The sequence below is a fragment of the Macaca nemestrina genome, chromosome 7, assembly GCF_043159975.1.
Source record: "Macaca nemestrina isolate mMacNem1 chromosome 7, mMacNem.hap1, whole genome shotgun sequence".
In the NCBI taxonomy this organism is placed as follows: Eukaryota; Metazoa; Chordata; class Mammalia; order Primates; family Cercopithecidae; genus Macaca; species Macaca nemestrina.
This window is the reverse complement of record NC_092131.1, coordinates 40,903,208-40,927,960: the sequence shown is the minus strand read 5'-3', so window position 1 is coordinate 40,927,960 and position 24,753 is coordinate 40,903,208. Positions and strand designations below refer to the sequence as shown.

General features: G+C 38.2%; 1 protein-coding gene across 27 annotated transcripts in view; it reads left to right on the top strand.

Annotated features, from left to right (window-relative positions):
• The window catches only part of LOC105472850 (gephyrin), a 737,491-nt gene that overhangs the window by 607,434 nt on the left and 105,304 nt on the right, over positions 1–24,753 (top strand). For all 27 annotated transcript variants that reach the window (XM_071099297.1, XM_071099293.1, XM_071099295.1 and 24 more), the window contains one exon: positions 2,467–2,604. In XM_071099297.1, the coding sequence (XP_070955398.1) occupies positions 2,467–2,604 (138 nt within the window). The remainder of the gene's footprint in view (positions 1–2,466; positions 2,605–24,753) is intronic.

The window sequence follows — 24,753 nt, the reverse complement described above, 5'->3', positions numbered from 1 at the left end:
TTGAGACGGAGTCTCGCTCTGTCGCCCAGGCTGGAGTGCAGTGGCGGGATCTCAGCTCACTGCAAGCTCCGCCTCCCGGGTTCACGCCATTCTCCTGCCTCAGCCTCCCGAGTAGTTGGGACTACAGGCGCCCGCCACCTCGCGCAGCTAGTTTTTTTGTATTTTTTAGTAGAGACGGGGTTTCACCGCATTAGCCAGGATGGTTTCGATCTCCTGACCTCGTGATCCGCCCGTCTCGGCCTCCCAAAGTGCTGGGATTACAGGCTTGAGCCACTGCGCCCGGCCCAGTCTAGGGTTTTTGCAGCAGCTCTACATTGTTATCAGGGACTTGGATTCTTTTTTCTTTTCACCTTTCTATACTTACTGCATGGGCTTGCATCTTCGTAGTTCAGAAGTGGCTACAGCACCTTCCAGTCCCCAGTGTCAGCCCAGCTCCCAGTTCCAGCCATGTTCCAGGTAGAAAAAACGGTAGATGGGCAAAAGCTTTTTTCTCTTAAAGCTTCATATCTTCATCTTTTTATTTGTAAGAGGAAGCCTGCCCCAGGGACTTATTCCTACCCCTGATTGGCCAGAATTATATCATACGGCCACTCCTAGCTGCTTATGAAGGGGATTGTGGATAGCAGGTAGGAGAGCTAAGCAGCAGTATTTGCAGTTACTACTTTTTGTTAACTCTTTGGGATGTAGGCTTATATGGCTCCAAGGAAAAGGTCCAGTTATTTATATATGAAGATATAATACTCCAAGAAGTTCCTTCTTGTCATTAAATTATGCATTTATTAATTCAACAAATACTATTTTTTGTTTGCTAATATGTGCCAGATGGTGTTCTAAGTACTGCGGACAAAAACAGTAAACAAGACAAAGTCGCTGCTCTCATGGAACTTTATGTTCTATTGAGAAGAGGAAGACTATAAACAAATATCAATATACATATTTATATTTATATATTTTATATATTGGTTATGAATATCCATATTATGTATGTACATGGGTATGTATATAGCTATGAAGAAAAGAAAAGTAGGGTAAGGGAAATAAAGAGTGATGGTGGGTATTATTCCATAGAGAGTGCTCAACAAATTTCTCTCTGATGAAGTGATATTTGAACAGAGACCTGAAAGAAGTGATGTATAGATGGGGAAATGAGAGACTATCTGGGGAAGAATGGTTCAAGCAGAGGAAACAGAAAGTACAAAGACCCTGAGGAGAGATGAATTTGGCATGATCAAGTAAAAAAAAGGAACCAGTATGAGTAAAGCACAGTAAACAAAGAGGGAATGTTAGGAGGACAATGGGAGCCATAATATTTTGAGCTTATAGGCCATAGCAGAGATTTTATTGTAAGGGACATGGAAAGTCATTAGAGAGCTATGAGCAGAGATTAGCACAATCCAGTGATTCAAAGAATCATTGTAACTGCTGTGTGGAGAATAAATTGTAGTATGACAAGGATAGAAGCAGAGAGACCAGTTAGGATGCTATTCAGTTTCCCAGGAAATCAGTGATGGTCTCAACTATTATAGTAGTCATCGAAGTGGTGAATAATTATCAGATTCCAGATATATTTTAAAGATAGTTTAAATATATAAGAATCAAGTATCTTGCAAGGTTCTGGCTTAATAACTGGAAGAATGGAGTTGCTATTTACTGAAATGGGAACTGCAAGAGAATAAGTCATTGTATGGGTAGAATAGGAGGATGGGGAATTAAGAGTTTGTTTTGGGACATTTTAGGTTTGAGTTGCTGGTTGCACATCCAAATGCATGTTGGATGATATAAAAATGTAGAATTGAGGGTAGAGGTTGAGATTGGAGATATAAAATTAGTAGTTTTAATGTATGGATTATATGAATGCTTTGGGACTAAATATGGTTACCTGTGGAGTCAATAGCTAAATAATAATATTTCTTCATAACTTTTTTCAGAGGAGAGAAAATTTCCTATGGTATCCTAAATAAATTGAAGTTTGGGGACTTCATTTTACTAACTAGTGCATTAAGTATTCAAAATTTTGTGTAGTAGTTGAGTACATGAACTCTGAAGCCAAAATTACCTAGTTTTGAATCTTAGCTCTTCTGTTACTAGCTCTGTGATTTAGGAAATGATACATAATTTCTCTAAGCTTCTCTTTCCTCACCTATAAATAAGGGTAATTATGGTGCCTCACCATAAGGTTGTTGGGAGGATTAATGAGTTAATTTAGTATACTGCCTTGACACATAGAAAGAGCTCAAAAAGGATTAGTCAATGTCATCATTGAATTTTGCTAAGTTTTGACACATGATATAACACTGCTAACTTGATTTAATGTTCCCTATATTTTGCAGGCAAGAGAAACAGTTTCTCACCTGCTAATCTTCATTTGGGGACATTTGAAATTGGGAGTTGTGATATTGTAAGTCATTGCCACTTTTTAATCAGTGTTACAGTATCATATTCTTAGTTAATTATCTTACTGTTCAGGTCACAGTGCTGTCGATATCACCAAGGTGGCCAGAAGACACCGTATGTCTCCTTTTCCTCTGACATCTATGGACAAAGCCTTTATCACAGTCCTGGAGATGACTCCGGTGCTTGGGACAGAAATCATCAATTACCGAGGTACTGTTATATTTGACCATTGCCCTTACTTTTCTTCATTTTTTACCAAATAAGATTCATGTAACATTAATACACAGTTTTCCTGAAAAAGAAAGATTATTAACTATTATTACAATTATCATCATTCTTTTTTTTTTCTTATTTCTACTCAATAAGAAAAAGGCTAAGGGTTCAGCCTTAACAGTATACAGAGTAAAATCCCTGAAACTGCCTTTTCATTAAAAAAAAAAAAAAAAAAAAAGGAAGAAAATCAGCTGTGTTTCTGCTGTCCATCAAAATACCAATACTGCAAACTAAAGAAAGGGCTGTCAGCACTGAGTGAGGAAAGTAAACTCTGAGTCTATGTGATGTCCTTTCTGTCAGAAATGGGAGACAACTAATATGTCTTGTAATCATCTTTTTCTGTTTGGAAAACCTGTATTTAAATGTAAATACAATGTATTTACATACATTGTAAATAAATATTAAAAATATGTTAATTTATCCATGGATAACTAAGACAATGGAAAGGTAGCATTCCCCAGTATTTTGTTTTTAATTAACAACTTCCATTTCTAAACATTCAGCATAGGAGTTGTATTCAGGCATCCAGTTGCAGAAGACCAGACTGCTGAGGAGAACTTCCAGCCAATAAAGCTTGAGGTTTCTTCCCAACACCAAAAAGAGGAGTTGTATTTAGTGCAATCTGAATAAAATATAGTTTCTTAATTTGTTATGCAGAAAGAACACAACAGAATTAATTTTATAAATAAAAAACTTGATAGAATCATAAAATATTCAAACTACAATGAACAGTAGAGAGCACAAACACCCTAATTTTTTTGCAAGGAAACTCAAACTCAGAATAGCAGAAAAGGAATAGGATTAAGGTCTCAAGATTTACATTCTTCCCTTTACTACATAATTGTGCTCTCTTCTTCCACCATTAAATTATAAAAAATAATGCAACTAACACAATGGTGCCAGATTTTAGCTCTTTTCTCTGTGTCCCCACTTAGACAAGAATCGTTATTATAGTTTGCCTTTATCCTACATCTTTGGTTCACATTCTTTTAGATATGCATGTCATTAGGCTTAAACCATTTGTTTTTCTTTTACTCCTCAGTAAAGATTAGAAAACTCACTAGAGTAGGGATTAGTCAGGAATTAACTGTGTGATTTCAAAACAATTTTAATAGAGTAGTTTTGTTTATCATCAAATGTAGAATGTTGAGATATTTATTGATATCAGTAGAAACCAAGACATTTTCAGAAAATATGAATGTAAACTTAAGTTATAAAAAAATTAATACTACTTTACCTGTTATAAAAATAAATAAACCATTCCTGTTTTTTTTTTTTTTTTATAATTTCAGAAGAGTTTCCCTTAACATCAGTCCTTAGAAAAATCTCACCATGTATTCCAGGTCACATTTAAAGAGACATTCTGGTTTTTTTTTTTTTTTTAAAAAAAAGGTTGGAAATTGCCATTTCATTTTTCCTCTAGAGAAAAATGCTGTCAGATGTATTCTCTTTTCCCTTCATGTGCTTCTTTCCCATTCATTATTCATCAAATCAGTTGTCACTTATACGTGAGCAGACTCTTCATAGATGGATAACTTTTTGTCAAGTGTTTCCACCTATGATGATGAAAAATAATAATGAGGTTTGCATTGAACCTTTGAGTTGAATCAAACTCAATTTTTTGTGTGAAAGGGTATTGTAATTAGACCCCCTAGGCACTTTGATTAGGTGTTTAGAAAACATCATATATAGAAACATAATTTACTTTGTTCAACAAATATTTAATAAACATCAAGTAGATGTCAGATACTATGTTAAGTCCTGTATTTGCAAAGATGAATAAAAATAAAACTCCTGCCCCATGGATTTCATGGGCTAGTGCAGAAGAGATAGGTAAATTAATGTGGTACTTGTCTCCTCTAATTGGCTCCTTTACAGGCTTGCCTTCCTTTGTCAATTCCTTGAAAAGCTTTCTTTACAGTTTTTTTTCTTTGGCCCTTTTCACATCTTGTCCATTGACTTCAGATGGCCTCATGCAGGCTAGTAGTTTCAGATACCATTTATAAGGTGAATTTTAAATCAATACCATTGCCCAGAGCTTGTCCAAGCTCCAAACTCATATTCTAAATGTATTACATATCTGCTGCTAGTAAATATAACATGACAAATACTAAACTTATTTTCTCTACTTCTACAATACTTGTGTTTTTACATCCTCTTAAAACTGTCCCTTGTTCTGCATTCCCTCTGTTATTGTTTTATTTTAGGTTTTTTTTTTTTTTTTTTTTTTTTTTCTGAAATGGAGTTTCACTCTTGTTGCCCAGACTGGAGTACAATGGCACAATCTCGTTTCACGGCAAACTCCACCTCCTGGGTTCAAGTGATTCTCCTGCCTCAGCCTCCTGAGTACCTGGGATTACAGGCGTGCACCACCATGCCCAGCTAATTTTGTATTTTTAGTAGAGACAGGGTTTCTCCATGTTGGTCAGGCTGGTCTCAAACTCCCGATCTCAGGTGATCCGCCCACCTCGGCCTCCCAAAATGCTGGGATTACAGGAGTGAGCCACTGCACCTGGCCCAGTTTAGGTCTTTATTATTAACTTCCTAGACAATTGTAACAGACTCCCCTCCCCCCAATTAACTTCGTCCCAATCCATTCTCCAATTTGATGCCAAAGTAATCTGTTCAAATTTGCTAATTTGTTATTCACACTCCCTACACGCAAGTCTTCAGCTGTTTTTCTATAACCTCAAGATAAAATTCAAACTCCTTGACATGTCATGAAAGGCCTTTTATAACCTGATTTCTTCTAATTTTTTTTTGTTTCTTCTCTTACCTCCTTATCATCAGACCTTACTTCTCCCTAAACATGACATGATAATTCTTACTTCTTATTCTCTCTTACCCCTAAGCCTTTATTTATATATCTTTTTTTTTTTTAAGAGACTAGGTCTTACTATGTTTCCCAGGCTGGCCTTGAACTCTTGGCCTCAAGCGATCCTCTCGCCTCGGTCTCCCAAAGTACTAGTATTACAGGCATAAGCCACCAAGCCTGGCCCCTTTCCTTATATAGTTTTCTCTTGGAAAAACTTTATCTTACTTCTCTACATATTAACTACTGTGTAACTACCACATATTCTTTTTTTTTTTTTATATACTTTACATTCTAGGGTACATGTGCACAACGTGCAGGTTTGTTACATATGTATACATGTGCCATATTGCTGTGCTGCACCCATTAACTCGTCATTTACATTACGTATATCTCCGAATGCTATCCCTCCCCCCTCCCCCTTCCCCACAATAGGCCCTAGTGTGTGATGTTCCCCTTCCTGTGTCTATGTGATTCTTTGTTCAGTTCCCACCTATGAGTGAGATCATGCGGTGTTTGGTTTTCTGTTCTTGCGAGAGTTTGCTGAGAATGATGGTTTCCAGCTGCATCTGTGTCCCTACAAAGGACACGAACTCATCCTTTTTTATGGCTGCATAGTATTCCATGGTGTGTATGTGCCACATTTTCTTAATCCAGTCTGTCACTGATAGACATTTGGGTGGACTCCAAGTCTTTGCTATTGTGAATAGTGCTGCAGTAAACATATGTGTGCATGTGTCTTTATAGCAGCATGATTTATATTCCTTTGGGTATACACCCAGTAATGGGATGGCTGGATCAAATGGTATTTCTAGTTCTAGATCCTTGAGGAATCGCCACATTGTTTTCCACAATGGTTGAACTAGTTTACAGTCCCAACAACCGTGTAAAAGTGTTCCTATTTCTTCACATCCTCTCCAGCACCTATTGTTTCCTGATTTTTTAGTGATTGCTATTCTAACTGGTGTGAGATGGTATCTCATTGTGGTTTTGATTTGCATTTCTCTGATGGCGAGTGATGATGGGCCTATTTTCATGTGTCTGTTGGCTGTATGAATGTCTTCTTTTGAGAAGTGTCTGTTTATATCCTGTGCCCACTTTTTGATGGGGTTGTTTGTTTTTTTCTTGTAAATTTGTTTGACTTCTTTGTAGGTTCTGGATATTAGCCCTTTCTCAGATGAGTAGATTGCAAAAATTTTCTCCCGTTCTGTAGGTTGCCTGTTCACTCTGATGGTAGTTTCTTTTGCTGTGCAGAACCTCTTTAGTTTAATTACATCCCATTTGTCAATTTTGGCTTTTATTGCCATTGCTTTTGGTGTTTTAGACATGAAGTCCTTGCCCAACATGCCTATGTCCTGAATGGTATTGCCTAGGTTTTCTTCTAGGGTTTTTATGGTTTTAGGTCTAACATTTAAGTCTCTAATCCATCTTGAATTAATTTTCATATAAGGAGTAAGGAAAGGATCCAGTTTCAGCTTTCTACCTATGGCTAGCCAATTTTCCCAGCACCATTTATCAAATAGGGAATCCTTTCCCCATTTCTTGTTTTTGTCAGGTTTGTCAAAGATCAGATGGCTGTAGATGTGTGGTATTATTTCTGAGGACTCTGTTCTGTTCCATTGGTCTATATCTCTGTTTTGGTACCAGTACCATGCTGTTTTGGTTACTATAGCCTCGTAGTATAGTTTGAAGTCAGGTAGCGTGATGCCTCCAGCTTTGTTCTTTTGGCTTAGGATTGTCTTGGCAATGCGGGCTCTTTTTTGGTTCCATATGAAGTTTAAAGCAGTTTTTTCCAATTCTGTGAAGAAAGTCATTGGGAGCTTAATGGGGATGGCATTGAATCTATAAATTACCTTGGGCAGTATGGCCATTTTCACGATATTGATTCTTCCTATCCAGAGCATGGTATGTTCTTCCATTTGTGTCCTCTTTTATTTCACTGAGCAGTGGTTTGTAGTTCTCCTTGAAGAGGTCCCTTACATCCCTTGTAAGTTGGATTCCTAGGTATTTTATTCTGTTTGAAGCTATTGTGAATGGGAGTTCATTCATGATTCGGCTCTCTGTTTGTCTGTTACTGGTGTATAAGAATGCTTGTGATTTTTGCACATTAATTTTGTATCCTGAGACTTTGCTGAAGTTGCTTATCAGCTTAAGGAGATTTTGGGCTGAGATGATGGGGTTTTCTAAATATACAATCATGTCATCTGCAAACAGGGACAATTTGACTTCTTCTTTTCCTAACTGAATACCCTTATTTCTTTCTCTTGCCTAATTGCCCTAGCCAGAGCTTCCAACACTATGTTGAATAGGAGTGGTGAGAGAGGGCATCCCTGTCTTGTGCCAGTTTTCAAAGGAATGCTTCCAGTTTTTGCCCATTCAGTGTGATATTGGCTGTGGGTTTGCCATAAATAGCTCTTATTATTTTGAGATACGTTCCATCAATACCGAATTTATTAAGAGTTTTTAGCATGAAGGGCTGTTGAGTTTTGTCAAAGGCCTTTTCTGCCTCTGTTGAGATAATCATGTGGTTTTTGTCATTGGCTCTGTTTATATGCTGGATTGCGTTCATTGATTTGCGTATGTTGAACCAGCCTTGCATCCCAGGGATGAATCCCACTGGATCATGGTGGATAAACTTTTTGATGTGCTGCTGGATTCGGTTTGCCAGGATTTTATTGAGGATTTTTGCATCAATGTTCATCAGGGATATTGGTCTAAAATTCTCTTTTTTTCTTTTTTCTCTGCCAGGCTTTGGTATCAGGATGATGTTGGCCTCATAAAATGAGTTAGGGAGGATTCCCTCTTTTTCTATTCATTGGAATAGTTTCAGAAGGAATGGTACCAGCTCCTCCTTGTACCTCTGGTAGAATTCGGCTGTGAATCTGTCTGGTTCTGGACTTTTTTTGGTTGGTAGGCTATTAATTATTGCCTCGATTTCAGAGCCTGCTATTGGTCTATTCAGGGATTCAATTTCTTCCTGGTTTAGTCTTGGGAGGGTGTAAGTGTCCAGGAAATTATCCATTTCTTCTAGATTTTCCAGTTTATTTGCGTAGAGGTGTTTATAGTATTCTCTGATGGTATTTTGTGGGGTCGGTGGTGATATCCCCTTTATCATTTTTTATTGTGTCTATTTGATTCTTCTCTCTTTTCTTCTTTATTAGTCTTGCTAACAGTCTATCGATTTTGTTGATCTTTTTAAAAATCCAGCTCCTGGATTCATTGATTTTTTGGAGGGTTTTTTGTGTCTCTATCTCCTTCAGTTCTGCTCTGATCTTAGTTATTTCTTGCCTTCTGCTAGCTTTTGAATGTGTTTGCTCTTGCTTCTCTAGTTCTTTTAATTGTGATGTTAGGGTGTCAATTTTAGATCTTTCCTGCTTTCTCTTGTGGGCATTTAGTGCTATAAATTTCCCTCTACACACTGCTTTAAATGTGTCCCAGAGATTCTGATATGTTGGATCTTTGTTCTCACTTGTTTCAAAGAACATCTTTATTTCTGCCTTCATTTCATTGTTTACCCAGTAGTCATTCAGGAGCAGGTTGTTCAGTTTCCATGTAGTTGAGCGGTTTTGATTGAGTTTCTTAGTCCTGAGTTCTAGTTTGATTGCACTGTGGTCTGAGAGGCAGTTTGTTATAATTTCCGTTCTTTTACATTTGCTGAGGAGTGCTTTACTTCCAACTATGTGGTCAATTTTGGAATAAGTGCAATGTGGTGCTGAGACGAATGTATATTCTGTTGATTTGGGGTGGAGAGTTCTGTAGATGTCTATTAGGTCCTCTTGGTGCAGAGTTGAGTTCAATTCCCGGATATCCTTGTTAGCTTTCTGTCTCATTGATCTGTCTAATGTTGACAGTGGGGTGTTAAAGTCTCCCATTGTTATTGTGTGGCAGTCTAAGTCTCTTTGTAAGTCTCTAAGGACTTGCTTTATGAATCTGGGTGCTCCTGTATTGGGTGCATATATATTTAGGATAGTTAGCTCTTCCTGATGAATTGATCCCTTTACCATTATGTAATGGCCTTCTTTGTCTCTTTTGATCTTTGATGGTTTAAAGTCTGTTTTATCGGAGACTAGGATTGTAACCCCTGCTTTTTTGTTGTTTTCTGTTTGCTTGTTAGATCTTCCTCCATCCCTTTATTTTGAGCCTATGTGTGTCTCTGCATGTGTGATGGGTCTCCTGAATACAGCAAACTGATGGGTCTTGACTCTTTATCCAGTTTGCCAGTCTGTGTCTTTTAATTGGACCATTTAGTCCATTTACATTTAATTTTAATATTGTTATGTGTAAACTTGATCCTGTCATTATGATATTAGCTGGTTATTTTGCTCGTTAGTTGATGCAGTTTCTTCCTTGCATCGATGGACTTTACATTTTGGCATGTTTTTGCAATGGCTGGTACCCGTTGTTCCTTTCCATGTTTAGTGCTTCCTTCAGGATCTCTTGTAGGGCAGGCCTGGTGGTGACAAAATCTCTAAGCATTTGCTTGTCTGTAAAGGATTTTATTTCTCCTTCACTTATGAAACTTAGTTTCACTGGATATGAAATTCTGGGTTGAAAATTTATTCCTTTAAGAATGTTGAATATTGGCCCCCATTCTCTTCTGGCTTGTAGAGTTTGTGCCAAGAGAGCTACTGTTAGTCTGATTGGCTTCCCTTTGTGGGTAAACTGACCTTTCTCTCTGGCTGCCCTTAACATTTTTTCCTTCATTTCAACTTCGGTGAATCTGACAATTCTGTGTCTTGGAGTTGCTCTTCTCGAGGAGTATCTTTGTGGCATTCTCTGTATTTCCTGAATTTGAATGTTGGCCTGCCTTACTAGGTTGGGGAAGTTCTCCTGGATGATATCCTGCAGAGTGTTTTCCAAGTTGGTTCCATTTTCCCCGTCACTTTCAGGCACCCCAATCAGACGTAGATTTGGTCTTTTCACATAATCCCATACTTCTTGGAGGCTTTGTTCATTTCTTGTTATTGTTTTTTCTCTACACTTGTCTTCTCGCTTCATTTCATTCATTTGATCTTCAATCACTGATACTCTTTCTTCCAGATGATCGAGTTGGTTACTGAAGCCTGTGCATTTGTCACGTATTTCTCGTGTCATGGTTTTCATGTCTATCAGTTCTTTTAAGGTCTTCCCTGCATTGATTATTCTAGTTATCCATTCATTCATTCTTTTTTCAAGGTTTTTAGTTTCTTTGCGCCGGTTACGTAGTTCCTCCTTCAGCTCTGAGAAGTTTGATCGACTGAAACCTTCATCTCTCAACTTGTCAAAGTCATTCTCCATCTAGCTTTGTTCTGTTGCTGGCAATGAACTGTGTTCCTTTGGAGGGGGAGATGCGCTCTGATTTTTTGAATTTCCAGCTTTTCTGCACTGCTTTTTCCCTATCTTTGTGGTTTTATCTGCCTTTGGTCTTTGATGATGGTGACGTACTGATGGGGTTTTGGTGTGGGTGTCCCTTCTGTTTGTTAGTTTTCCTTCTAACAGTCAGGACCCTCAGCTGCAGGTCTATTGGAGTTTGCTTGAGGTCCACTCCAGACCCTGTTTGCCTGGGTCTCAGCAGCGGAGGCTGCAGAAAATAGAATATTGCTGAACAGTGAGTGTTGCTGTCTGTTTCTTGCTCTGAAAGCTTCATCTCAGGGGTGTACCCAGCCGTGTGAGGTGTGGGGTGTCGGTCTGCACCTCGTGGGGGATGTCTCCCAGTTAGGCTACTCAGGGCTCAGGGACCCACTTGAGCAGGCAGTCTGTCCGTTCTCAGATCTCAACCTCTGTGCTGGAAGAACCACTGCTCTCTTCAAAGCTGTCAGACAGGAACTTTTACATCTGCAGAGATTTCTGCTGCTTTTGGTTTAGCTATGCCCTGTCCCCAGAGGTGGAGTCTACAGAGGAAGGCAGGCCTCCTTGAGCTGCAGTGGGCTCCACACAGTTCGAGCTTCCCGCTGGCTTTGTTTACGTACTTAAGCCTCAGCAATGGTGGGCACCCCTCCCCCAGCCTCGCTGCTGCCTTGCAGTTAGATCTCAGACTGCAGTGCTTGCAATGAGGGAAGCTCCGTGGGCGTGGGACCCTCCAGGCCAGGTGTGGGATATAATCTCCTGATGTGCCATTTGCTAAGACCCTTGGTAAAGCGCAGTATTAGGGTGGGAGTTACCCCATTTTCCATGTGTTGTGTGTCTCAGTTTCCCTTGGTAGGAAAAGGAATTCCCTTCCCCCTTGTGCTTCCCAGGTGAGGGGATGCCTTGCCCTGCTTCATTCAGCTCTTGCTGGTCAGGCTGCACCTGCAGACCAGCATCGACTGTCCAACGTGCCCCAGTGAGATGAACCCAGTACCTCAGTTGAAAATGCAGAAGTCACCCATCTTCTGTGTCACTCACGCTGGGAGCTGGAAGCTAGAGCTGTTCCTATTCAGCCATCTTCCCACTCAGCTCACCACATATTATTTAAGATCAAGCTTAAGATGTTTCTCCTTTATTAAGTCTTTCCTGATGTCTGCTTCCCCCTTTCCCTAGCTGGGTTAAACACTCTTCATTCATGTTCCCATAGCACCTTGTTCATATGTTTTATGAAACAACTGACTGAAATATTTGTTCACTATTAATTTTAAATGTCCTAATAAATAATGTGGACATTTAAAAAAAGCAGAGTGCTGTAAGTGTGAATCACTGTAAATTTAATTGTCATAAGTCAAATAAAGCCTAGAAAAAAGGATAGATGTTCATCCTCACTACACTTTAGAGCATTTTCTTTACCAAGTATATTTGCGTTTTAATGAGCAAACCTTTATAGTTTGTTTTGATTTCAGCTAGATGCACCTCTAAACTATTTAATTTCATTCATTAATCACTGAGTATGAAAAAGTATTTGGGAGAACCAAAAGGCCTTCACATTCTATGAAATTACAAATATTTTGCCTCTAACACCTACAATCACAGAAGCCCTTAGAGGAAAGCCAATGTTGTGTAAGGAAAATCTAGCACCAACTGAATCTATTGATACATTTGAAGCTGGGACATCTGTAAAATGATTTTTTTATGTCTAAGAAGGTTCAGTAATAATCTCAGAAAACTAAGGACTTAACATGTAGAGAAAATGCTGAAAGTGATTGTTGTGAAGGTCATAGGCATAGGGAACTCTATGAAGGAATTTCAGAGTGTGTAGTACATGAAACACTTTGGATATAATAGAGTAAGAAGGTAACTTGAGATCAAATGTGCATTTTTTAATGGGTCTGTTGGCTGCATAAATGTCTTCTTTTGAGAAGTGACTGTTCATATCCTTTGCCCACTTTTTGATGGGATTGTTTGTTTTTTTTTCTTGTAAATTTGTTTAAGTTCTTTTAGTAGATTCTGGATATTAACCCTTTGTCAGATGTGTAGATTGCAAAAATTTTCTCCCATTCTGTAGGTTACCTGTTCACTCTGATGGTAGTTTCTTTTACTGTGCAGAAGTTCTTTAGTTTAATTAGATCCCATTTGTCAATTTTGCTTTTGTTGCCATTGCTTTTTGTGTTTTAGTCATGAAGTCCTTGCCCATGCCTATGTCCTGAATGGTATTGCCTAGGTTTTCTTCTAGGGTTTTTATGGTTTTAGGTCTAACATTTAAGTCTTTAATCCATCTTGAATTAATTGTTGTCTAAGGTGTAAGGAAGGGATCCAGTTTCAGCTTTCCAGTTTCAGCTTTCTATGCATGCCTAGCCAGTTTTCCCACCACCATTTATTAAATAGGAAATCATTTCCCCATTTCTTGTTTTTGTCAGGGTTGTCAAAGATTAGATGGTTGTAGATGTGTGGTATTTCTGAGGCCACTGTTCTCTTCCACTGGTCTATATGTCTGTTTTGGTACCAGTACCATGCTGTTTTGGTTACTATAGCCTTGTAGTATAGTTTGAAGTCAGGTAGTGTGATGCCTCCAGCTTTGTTGTTTTTGCTTAGGATTGTCTTGGCAATGTGGGCTCTTTTTTGGTTCCATATGAACTTTAAAGAAGTCTTTTCCAATTCTGTGAAGAAAGTCATTGGGAGCTTGATGGGGATGGCATTGAATCTATAAATTACCTTGGGCAGTATGGCCATTTTCATGATATTGATTCTTCCTATCCATGAGCATGGTATGTTCTTCCATTTGTTTGTGTCCTCTTTTATTTCACTGAGCAGTGGTTTGTAGTTCTCCTTGAAGAAGTCCCTTATATCCCTTGTAAGTTGGATTCCTAGGTATTTTATTCTCTTTGAAGCAATTGTGAATGGGAGTTCACTCATGATTTGACTATCTGTTTGTCTGTTACTGGTGTATAAGAATGCTTGTGATTTTTGCACATTAATTTTGTATCCTGAGACTTTGCTGACGTTGCTTATCAGCTTAAGGAGATTTTGGGCTGAGATGATGGGGTTTGTAAATATACAATCATGTCATCTGCAAACAGAGACAATTTGACTTCCTCTCTTCCTATTTGAATACCTTTATTGCTTTATCTTGCCTGATTGCCCTGGCCAGAACTTCCAATACTATGTTGAATAGGAGAGGTAAGAGAGGGCATCCTTGTCTTGCACCGGTTTTCAAAGGGAATGCTTCCAGTTTTTGCCCATTCAGTATGATGATATTGGCTGTGGGTTTGTAATAAACAGCTCTTATTATTTTGAGATACGTTCCATCAATACCTAGTTTATCAAGAATTTTTAGCATGAAGGGCTGTTGAGTTTTCTCAAAGGCCTTTTCTGCATCTATTGAGATAATCATGTGGTTTTTGTCATTGGTTCTGTTTATGTGATGGATTGCATTTATTGATTTGCATATGTTGAACCAACCTTTCATCTCACGGATGGCCTTTCATCTCACAGATGGAGCCGACTTGATCGTGGTGGAGAAGCTTTTCAATGTGCTGCTGGATTCAGTTTGCCAGTATTTTATTGAGGATCTTTGCATCAATGATCATCAGGGATATTGGTCTAAAATTATCTTTTTATTGTGTCTCTGCCAGGCTTTGGTATCAGGATGATGCTCTCCTTATAAGTTGAGTTAGGGAGGATTCCCTCTTTTTCTATTGATTGGAATAGTTTCAGAAGGAATGATACCAACTCCTCTTTGTACCTCTCATAGAATTTGGCTGTGAATCCATCTGGTCCTGGACTTTTTTTTGGTTGGTAGGCTATTAATTATTGCCTCAATTTCAGAGCCTATTATTGGTCTATTCAGAGATTCACCTTCTTCCTGGTTTAGTCTTGGGAGGGTGTATATGTCCAGGAATGTATCCATTTCTTCTAGGTTTTTTTATTTTATTTGCACAGAGGTGTTTATAGTATTCTCTGATGATAGGTTGTATTTCTGTGGGATTGGTGGTGATATCCCCTTTATCATTTTTTATTGCATCTATTTGATTCTTGTCTCTTTTCCTCTTTGTTATTGATTCTTCTCTCTTTTCTTCTTTTTTGCTAGCAGTTGAATTTTGTTGATCCTTTCAAAAAACCAGCTCCTGGATTCATTGATTTTTTTGAAGGGTTTTTCATGTCTCTATCTCCTTCAGTTCTCCTCTCATCTTAGTTATTTCTTGCCTTCTGCTCACTTTTGAATTTGTTTGCTCTTGGTTCTGTAGATGTCTATTAGTTCTGCTTGGTCCAGAGCTGAGTTTGAGTCCTGGATATCCTTGCTAACCTTCTGTCTTGTTGATCTAATATTGACAGTAGGGTGTTAACATCTCCCATTATTATTGTGTGGGAGTCTAAGTCTCTTTGTAGGTCTCTAAGGGCTTGCTTTATCAATCTGGGTGCTCTTGTATTGGGTGCATATATATTTAGGATAGTTAGCTCTTCTTGCTGCATGGATCCCTTACCATTATGTAATGGCCTTCTTTGTCTCTTTTGATCTTTGTTGGTTTAAAGTCTGTTTTATCAGAGATTAGGATTGCAACCCCTGCTTTGTTTTTTTTGTTTTGTTTTGTTTTTTTTCTTTGCTTTCCATTTGCTTGTTAGATCTTCCTCCATCCTTTTATTTTGAACCTATGTGTGCCTCTGCACATGAGATGGGTCTCTTGAATATAGCACACTGATGGTTCTTGACTCTTTATCCAACTTGCCAGTCTGTGTCTTTTAATTGGACCATTTAGTCCATTTACATTTAAGCTTAATATTGTTATGTGTGGATTTGATCCTGTCATTATGATGTTACCTGGTTATTTTGCCTGTTAATTGATGCAGTTTCTTCATAGCATTGATGGTCTTTACAATTTGGCATGTTATTGCAGTGGCTGGTACCAGTTGTTCCTTTCCAAGTTTAGTGCTTCCTTCAGGAATTCTTGTAACACAGGCCTGGTGGTGACAAAATCTCTAAGCATTTGCTTGTCTGTAAAGGATTTTATTTCTCCATCACTTATGAAGCTTAGTTTGGCTGGATATGAAATTCTGGGTTGAAAATTCTTTTCTTTATGAATGTTGAATATTGGCCCCCACTCTCTTCTGGCTTGTAGAGTTTCTGCCGAGAGATCCACTGTCATTCGGATGGGCTTCCCTTTGTGGGTAACCTGACCTTTCTCTCTGGCTGCCCTTAACATTTTTTCCTTCATTTCAACTTGGTGAAATTGACAGTTATGTGTCTTGGGGTTGTTTTTCTCAAGGAGTATCTTTGTGGTGTTCACTGTATTTCCTGAATGTGAATGCTGGCCTGCCTTCCTAAGTTGGGGAAGTTCTTCTGGATAATGTCCTGAAGAGTGTTTTCCAACTTGGTTCCATTCTCCCCATCACTTTCAGGTACACCAATCAAACATAGATTTCGTCTTTTCACATAGTCCCATATTTATTGTAGGCTTTGTTCATTTCTTTTTACTCTTTTTTTCCTAAACTTGTCTTCTCGCTTTATTTCATTAATTTGATCTTCAATCACTGATATCCTTTCTTCCACTTGTTTGAATCAGCTATTGAAGCTACTGCATGCGTCCCGAAGTTTTCGTGCCTTGGTTTTCAGCTACATCAGGTCACTTAAGGTCTTCTCTACACTGTTTATTCTAGTTAGCCATTCATCTAACCTTTTTTCAAGGTTTTTAGCTTCCTTGTGATGGGTTAGAACACACTTCTTTAGCTCAGAGAAGTTTGTTATTACCAGCCTTCTGAAGCCTACTTCTGTCAACTCGTCAAAGTCATTCTCCATCCAGATTTGTTCCATTGCTGGTGAGGAGCTGCGATACTTTGGAGGAGAAGAGGCGCTCTGGTTTTTGGAATTTTCAGCTTTTCTGCTCTGGTTTCTCACCATCGTTGTGGTTTTATCTACTTTTGGTCTTTGACGTTGCTGACCTACAGATGGGGTTTTGGTGTGGCTGTCCTTTTTGTTGATGTTGATGCTATTCTTTTCTGTTTGTTAGTTTTCCTTCCATCAGTCAGGTCTCTCAGCTGCAGATCTGTTGGAGTTTACTGGAGGTCCACTCCAGACCCTGTTTCCCTGGGTATCACCAGCAGAGGATGCAGAACAGCAAATGTTGCAGAACAGCAAATATTGCTGCCTGATCCTTTCTCTGGAAGCTTCATCCCAGAGGGGCACCTGCCTGTATGAGGTGTCTGTTGGCCCCTACTAGGATGTGTCTTTCAGTTAGGCTACACAGGGTTCAGGGACCCACTTGATGAGGCAGTCTGTCTGTTCTCAGAGCTCAAAGGCCATGCTGGGAGAACCACTGCTCTCTCAGAGCTGTCAGACAGGGACGTTTAAGTCTGCGGAAGTTTCTCCTGCCTTTTGTTCAGCTATGCCCTGCCCACAGAGGTGGAGTCTATAGAGGCAGTAGGCCTTGCTGAGCTGTGTTGAGCTCCACCCAGTTCAAGCTTCCTGGCCACTTTGTTTACCTTCTCAAGCCTCAGCAATGGTGGACGCCCTTCCCCCCACCAGGCTGCAGCCTGGCAGGTCTATGTCAGACTGCTGCTCTAGCAGTGAGCAAGGCTCCGTGGGGTTGGGACCTGCCAAGCCAGACACGGGAGAGAATATCCTGGTCTGCCAGTTGCTAAGACCATGGGCAAAGCAAAGTATTTGGGCAGAAATGTCCCATTTTTCAAGGTACAGTCTGTCACGGCTTCCCTTGGCTAGGAAAGGGAAATCCCCCGACCCCTTGCACTTCCCAGGTGAGGCCCTGCCCTGCTTCGACTCACCCTCCATGCGCCGCACCCACTGTCCAACCTGTCTCAATGAGATGAACCAAGTACCTCAGTTGGAAATGCAGAAATCACCCATTTTCTGCATCGATCATGCTGGGAGCTGCAGAACAGAGCTGTTCCTATTTGGCCATTTTGGAACAGAGTCCCAATAATATTCTTAAAGTTAGACAAATAGTTATGGTTACAACTAGAACCCAGAATCCTTAACTCCCAATCTGGTGTTCATTTCACTATAGCATACAGCATCTCAAATCAATATAAAAATTATTCTTGGCCGGGCGCGGTGGCTCACGCCTGTAATCCCAGCACTTTGGGAGGCCAAGGCGGGCGGATCACAAGGTCAGGAGACTGAGACCACAGTGAAACCCCGTCTCTACTAAAAATACAAAAATTAGCCGGGTGCGGTGGCAGGCGCCTGTAGTCCCAGCTACTCGGGAGGCTGAGGCAGGAGAATGGCGGGAACCCGGGAGGCAGAGCTTGCAGTGAGCCGAGATCGTGCCGCTGCCCTCCAGCCAGGGGGACAGAGCGAGACTCCGTCTCAAAAAAAAAAAAAAAAAAATTTTCTTATACAGCAAGTGCCTAGATGTGTTTGCATGTATAAGATGTTTTCTGTTTTTCTATTTTGACTACCAATGAATTTTCTATTGTCTCTGGTCTGTCTTTTAGCATATTACTATTTTCAGCTCCTATCTGAAAGCAGGGATTTTAAGGAACAAGTATTCCACTGGTAGACATTCCTGGCATAACCATGGATGATAACATTTGTAAGACTACCATTTATGATTCATTTTCTTTATTTGTAAAATGCATGACATGAATAAATTACAACTTCACACTTGGTACAGTACTAACTTCTGTAAGGCAGATTAAAATATTTGGCACCATTCCCTGAAATTCCCGATCTTTTTCTATATACGGTGGAAAAAACTATGAGCTTTTTTTTAATAGAAAGGATTTTGCTGTCTTGGGAACTTTATTTTAGATTATAAGCTCTAAGCTTTTTTAAGGTTACATGATTAAAGACTTCAGTGTCTCTGACCTAGGTTCTTTGTTTTTCCGCTTTAGCAGTTCTAGTCAAGGAACCTTTAAGTTTTGCTGTTGGAACTAAGTTTGGAGCAGTGAGGTATCTCTTTTAGAATACCGACCACAGCACAAAGGCCCATGTTCCCATCTCTGACTTCTAGCTAGTTAGCTATCTGAGCATAGGTAGTTACCTTAAGCTGAGATTGGCTTCCCTTTAGAAGAAGTTCCGAAGCTCTTGATTCTAAGTAGTAGGAAGTCCTCACCAAGGTCACTGGGGGTTCATTAACTGTTCCGGATGGTTCAGGGGCTGTCAGAGAATAAGGAAAAAAGATATAAGGTATACTTAGAAGTAGTTTTGCCATCAGACACTCTTTGGCTCTATCTTTTACTTGCTCTACCTTTTACTAGCCAAGTGACCCCGGACAAGCTACTTAACCTTTCTGGGTCTTATCTCCCTCCTACGCAAAATGGAAATAATGTCTACCCAATATAGGGTTATTGTAGGATACTATTAAAGGAGATAATATTGTATAAATAATTTTATTTTCACTAACCTGCTCTATTTGGAATTTAGCAACTGCTTCCCTTTCCTTTACTCTCCTAATATGGGAATTCTAAGGTCATAACCCTGAGATAGCGCTTGTAAATTACAGAGTCAAAGCTAAAATTGGCTCAGCTCCATTTGTTGGCCTACATTTGGATGCTGTATGCATTTTGATGTAATCAGATTTTAATTCCACCCAGGTCATTCAGGAATATATCTCTGTCTCATTAGAAAATTTAATTAAGCAGCAGTTTTTTTTTTTTTTTAATTTTTGCTCTTCTCTGATTGAGCTGCACAAAATTGAAGCAAAGAATTGAGATAGCTATTCAAATATTTCCAATGAGAAAGCATATATTTTTATTATCCAAATTACTGCCTTCAGTTTCTACCTTCAGTCTAGTAAGGTCTTCACTTAGAATGATTCTACTTGCAAAGAGATGTTGGTCTGTGCTGGCATTTGCTGTCTATTTTTTAATTTTCTCCATGAATGTGGACTCTTAAACTCATTCATATTTCCCTTCAGGTATTCATATCTCTTTAGACTCGTCATTCCATGAACTTCATTACACCACTAAAATATACACATCTCATTATATCCTTCTACTTCTGCATCTTATTATATCATTACCTTTGTACTCCCTGCATTCTTCAAAATGTATATCTTAATCCCTCAATATATCTTTGTGACATACATGTGTGTATATATATGTGTGTGTGTGTGTATATATATAAAATCACAAGTTGTAACTAATCATGGTATCCTCATATTCAAAAATTATGTTATCGGCCGGGCGCAGGGGCTCACGCCTGTGATCCCATCACTTTTGGAGGCCGAGGCAGGCAGGTCATGAGGTCAGGAGTTCAAGGCCAGCCTGACCAATGTGGTGAAACCCCATCTCTACTAAAAATACAAAAATTAGCCAGGCATGGTGGTGCATGCCTGTAATCCCAGCTACTTGGGAGGCTGGGGCAGAAGAATTGCTTGAACCCGGGAGGCAAAGGTTGTAGTTAGCTGAGATCGGGCCATTTTACTCCAGCCTGGCAACAGAGGGAGACTCCATCTCAACAACAACAACAACAAAAAATACACACACACACACACACACACACATATATGTATATATACATATCTACATATATATATACATGTATATAATATATATATAATATATTTTTTGGCTATATATATGTGTATATATATAGCCAATCAGCATTCTGTATATGTGCTTTCAGGTGCTTTTTTCCCCAGTATTGTTGGTCCCACTTGTGTGCTTTTACCACAGTACTTATTAAGTCTTCTTGTTTAGGGGGGTTATTTTTATAGCTACATAATTGAATAAAATTACTTATTCACACAGAAATCAGGCCTATACCATCAGAGAAATGCAAATCAAAACCACAGTAAGATATCATCTCACACCAGTTAGAATGGCGATCATTAAAAAGTCAGGAAACAACAGGTGCTGTAGAGGATGTGAAGAAATAGGAACGCTTTTACACTGTTGGTGGGACTGTAAACTAGTTCCACCATTGTGGAAGACAGTGTGGCAATTCCTCAAGGATCTAGAACTAGAAATACCATTTGACCCAGCCATCCCATTACTGGGTATATACCCAAAGGATTATAAATCATGCTGCTATAAAGACACATGCACACGTATGTTTATTGCGGCACTATTCACAATAGCAAAGACTTGGAACCAACCCAAATGTCCATCAATGATAGACTGGATTAAGAAAATGTGGCATATATACACCATGGAATACTATGCAGCCATAAAAAAGGATGAGTTCATGTCCTTTGTAGGCACATGGATGAAGCTGGAAACCATCATTCTGAGCAAATTATCGCAAGGACTGACAACCCAACACTGCATATTCTCACTCATAGGTGGGAAGTGAACAATGAGAACACTTGGACACAGGAAGGGGAACATCTCACACCGGGGCCTGTCATGGGGAAGGGGGAGGGGGGAGGGATAGCATTAGGAGATATACGTAATGTAAATGACGAGTTAACGGGTGCAGCAAACCAACATGGCACGTGTATACATGTGTATCAAACCTGCACGTTGAGCACATGTACCCTAGAACTTAAATTATAATAATAAAAAAGAAAAAGAAAAAGAATCAGGCCTATAACCTTGGCCTAATTTCCCTATTTATATAGGCCTAATTTAGGCCTATAACCTTGGCCTAATATTCCCAATCAGGTAGACTAATCTTCCTTTTTCACACTTCCTTCTATGCATACCATTCTATATGTTCCTAGACATATTCTCTCTTTTAAAAAAATAAAGTATATTATAAATAAAAAGTAAAGTAGGAAAATAAAACAGAAAATAGAAAAAAGCATATTACAAATGTATCTCTTTAAGCAACTTTAGTAGAAAATAATACTTAATCCAAAAAGTAAGGGGGGGTTAATTTTTCAATAGGATTTTTAAAGTTAATTTACACAGCTTTTATTGACTATGCTTGTGGTTAAAATAAGGTACAGTCTTTAGATATGATTCTTAATATTTCCATTATTTATAGGTACCTCATTATATTTTCACATTTTCTGTATACACATCTTATTTGCTGTAGTTTATCTTGCAATTTTTAAATTCTATATTTATTTTGAAGTTCCTTAGTTTATAGAATTACATGAGGATTCAGAAGGTATGCAGTGGAAAAAAATGTTTTAGTTAAAATGGAAAAAAGATAGAAATTTTCTCAGAAGTAATAGCATAAAAATACCTTATTCCAGTAAAGAAGGGTCTCCAATATTTTTAGAAATTACAACTCATCCCTGTCTATTCCTAATGTTTTATTGGTGGAATTATGAAAATTAGTGAAAATGAAAAGAGAAAACCTTAGGTGACAGTAAAGGATTTGCCAGTACCAGCAGGGTTATTTTTTCAAGTTTGAGTGATTCACTTTCCCGTTAGAGCACCTAGTGCTGCAAGAATTACCTTTTTGACTGTTTTCTCAAGTAAAGACTTTGCAACTCCTAGCAGGCCATTAGCTCATCCCGAGCAGCAGGGGAACAGTATCAGGGAAACCCAGTTCTTCCTTTTATTTAATTGTGAAGCAAAAGCAGAAGAAGAAAATCAGAGACACAAAGATTCTAATCAACAATACTGTTTCTTATGTGTCTAAATGTGTATAAGAATGTAACTTATTTAAAATAATCTTTAATACTTTAACTCAATTTTCCAAAAATGGAATTTATTGACTAGTGTCTAAAATCTCGTTTTCAGTTTCTATAAAACTCCTCTTCTGCAGAATCCCAATCTCCTTGGTTAACTTCCTTAAAAAAAAAAAAATGAACCATTAATATCTTATCATTTAGATATAACGGTGAATGATTTGGTAATACTGTTGCAACCCTGTGACTATAATGCCTTACTAATTTCCTTACTTTGATTTTAGCAATATGGAAATAAGCCACCAGTATTTCTTCAAAATCAGTATCATAGTTGGCATATTGGTATGTATTTCTTCTTACATCCCATGTAGGAGCTTTGTTTCATCATACATTTTATTTTATTTTATAAACTATTTCCTGCATATAAACTTTGTTTTTTTAATTAATGGCCACAGTAATATCCTAACACAGGACCAGTCATTGTTGGAAAACTTAGCAATTATTTTTACAATACTAAGATCCAGGGTTCCAAAAGAGAGGTACATGGTTCAAAATTATAGAAACTATAGCAAGAATTTTTTTTTTCCTGTGGAGCGTGTGGCTAATAGGACAGTGACTGAGAAATTACCATTAAAGAAGAATTTAAATTATTCAGACTATACAGTGAACATTTTCTTTGTTTGTTTGCACAAAATCCTGACCGACAAATTCACCCATTGAACATAAGAGCTACCCATTTATCAGTGATATCTTACTCATTTGACCAGGGTGTGGCAAGGTTTTCATCATTAAGTACTGAAAAGAGTAGGCATTTGCTCTCAATTGAAGCATTTTCTGTGACCTCAAATACATTCTAGATTTTATTTAAAATTATTGTTTTATTTAAAATTACTCTTAAAATTATTTTAAATGTACCTCAAGTACATTTTAGACATTATTTAAAATTATTCTTACTAAAAAAGTATCCCCTTCATGTTAATTAGGTTAAATGCTTTTTATATTTATACAGTTATTTTAAAAGCTTAATGTTTTATACATAGAAATGAATATATGTAACACAGATGGAAGTTTTTGTGATAAAATAAACATGAAACACCAACCCAACTTAATAACTCGTTCATTACCAATTCCATTGCATGTTTTTGTACCACTAAATCATGGCTTAATCATTTCTGGTAATCATAGCATTTGTATTTATTCCAAACTCTATAACCTTACATAAAGCTTATTTTATGACATAAGAACTGTAATGGTTTCCCTTACTCATCACATTGCCAGATAATGAGCATCCTTAGATGGGAAAAAGTGCACAACACTTTTCAAAGTGTACAACACAATAGTGCTTTGAGAAAGCTATGTATTTTGTAAGCATAGGAATTTTATTATTCCATTAACACAACTTCTGGAGTAACTAGATTAATGAATGTACTGGTTTTCAACAAAGGAGAGCCTAAACCCTAAATGATTCAGTCTTTTTCACTCTACAGATATATATATAAAGCCTGTAATACATAAGTAAGAATTGCCGTACACCAAAGTTTTGTCTGGTTGGTCTTTCAGATAAAGATGTGAGGAATAAATTATACTGGAATAGACTTGAGGGCATCCACTATGTTAAATGTTTATTTTAGTATCTCATAAATAGCCATGAAACTTTCTTTATGAATGTTATACATGCATACCTCACTTTATTGACTTTGCAGATATTCCTTTTTTTTTTTTTTTTTTTTTAACAAATTGAAGGTTTGTGGCAATCCTACATTGAGCAAGTCTCTTGGCACCATTTTCCAACAGCATGTGTTCCTTTATGTCTCTGTGTCACATTTTGGTAATTCTCACAATATTTCACGCTTTGTTATTTTTGTATCTCTTACAGTGATCTGTAGTCAGTGATCTTTGTTTTTACTACTGTCATTATTACTACTGTCATTTTACTACTGTCATTATTCGGGGGCACCACAAATTGCACCCATATAAGATGGCAGACTTTATCGATAAACCTGTGAATTCTGACTGTTCTGTCAATCGGCTGTTCCCCTTTTTCCCTCTCCTTGGGCCTCCCTATTCTCTGAGACACAACAATATTGAAAGTAGGCCATTTAATAACTCTACAATGGCCTCTAAGTATTCAAGTGAAAGGAAAAATTGCATGTCTGTCACTTTACATCAAAAGCTGGAAGTGATTAAGCTTAGTGAGGAAGGTGTGTCAAAAGCCAAGAGAGCCAGAAACCTAGGCCACTGGTGCTACAGCCAAGTTGTGAATGCAAAGGAAAAGTTCTTTAAGGAAATTAAAAGTTCAGTAGACCAACATTCCCTTAAGCCAAAGCCTAATCCAGAGCAAGGCCCTAACTCTTCAATTCTATGAAGGTTGAGAGAGGTGAAAAAGGTATAGAAGAAAAGTTTGAAGCCAGCAGAGATTGGCTTATGAGGTTTAAGGAAAGACTACATCTCCATAATATAAAAATA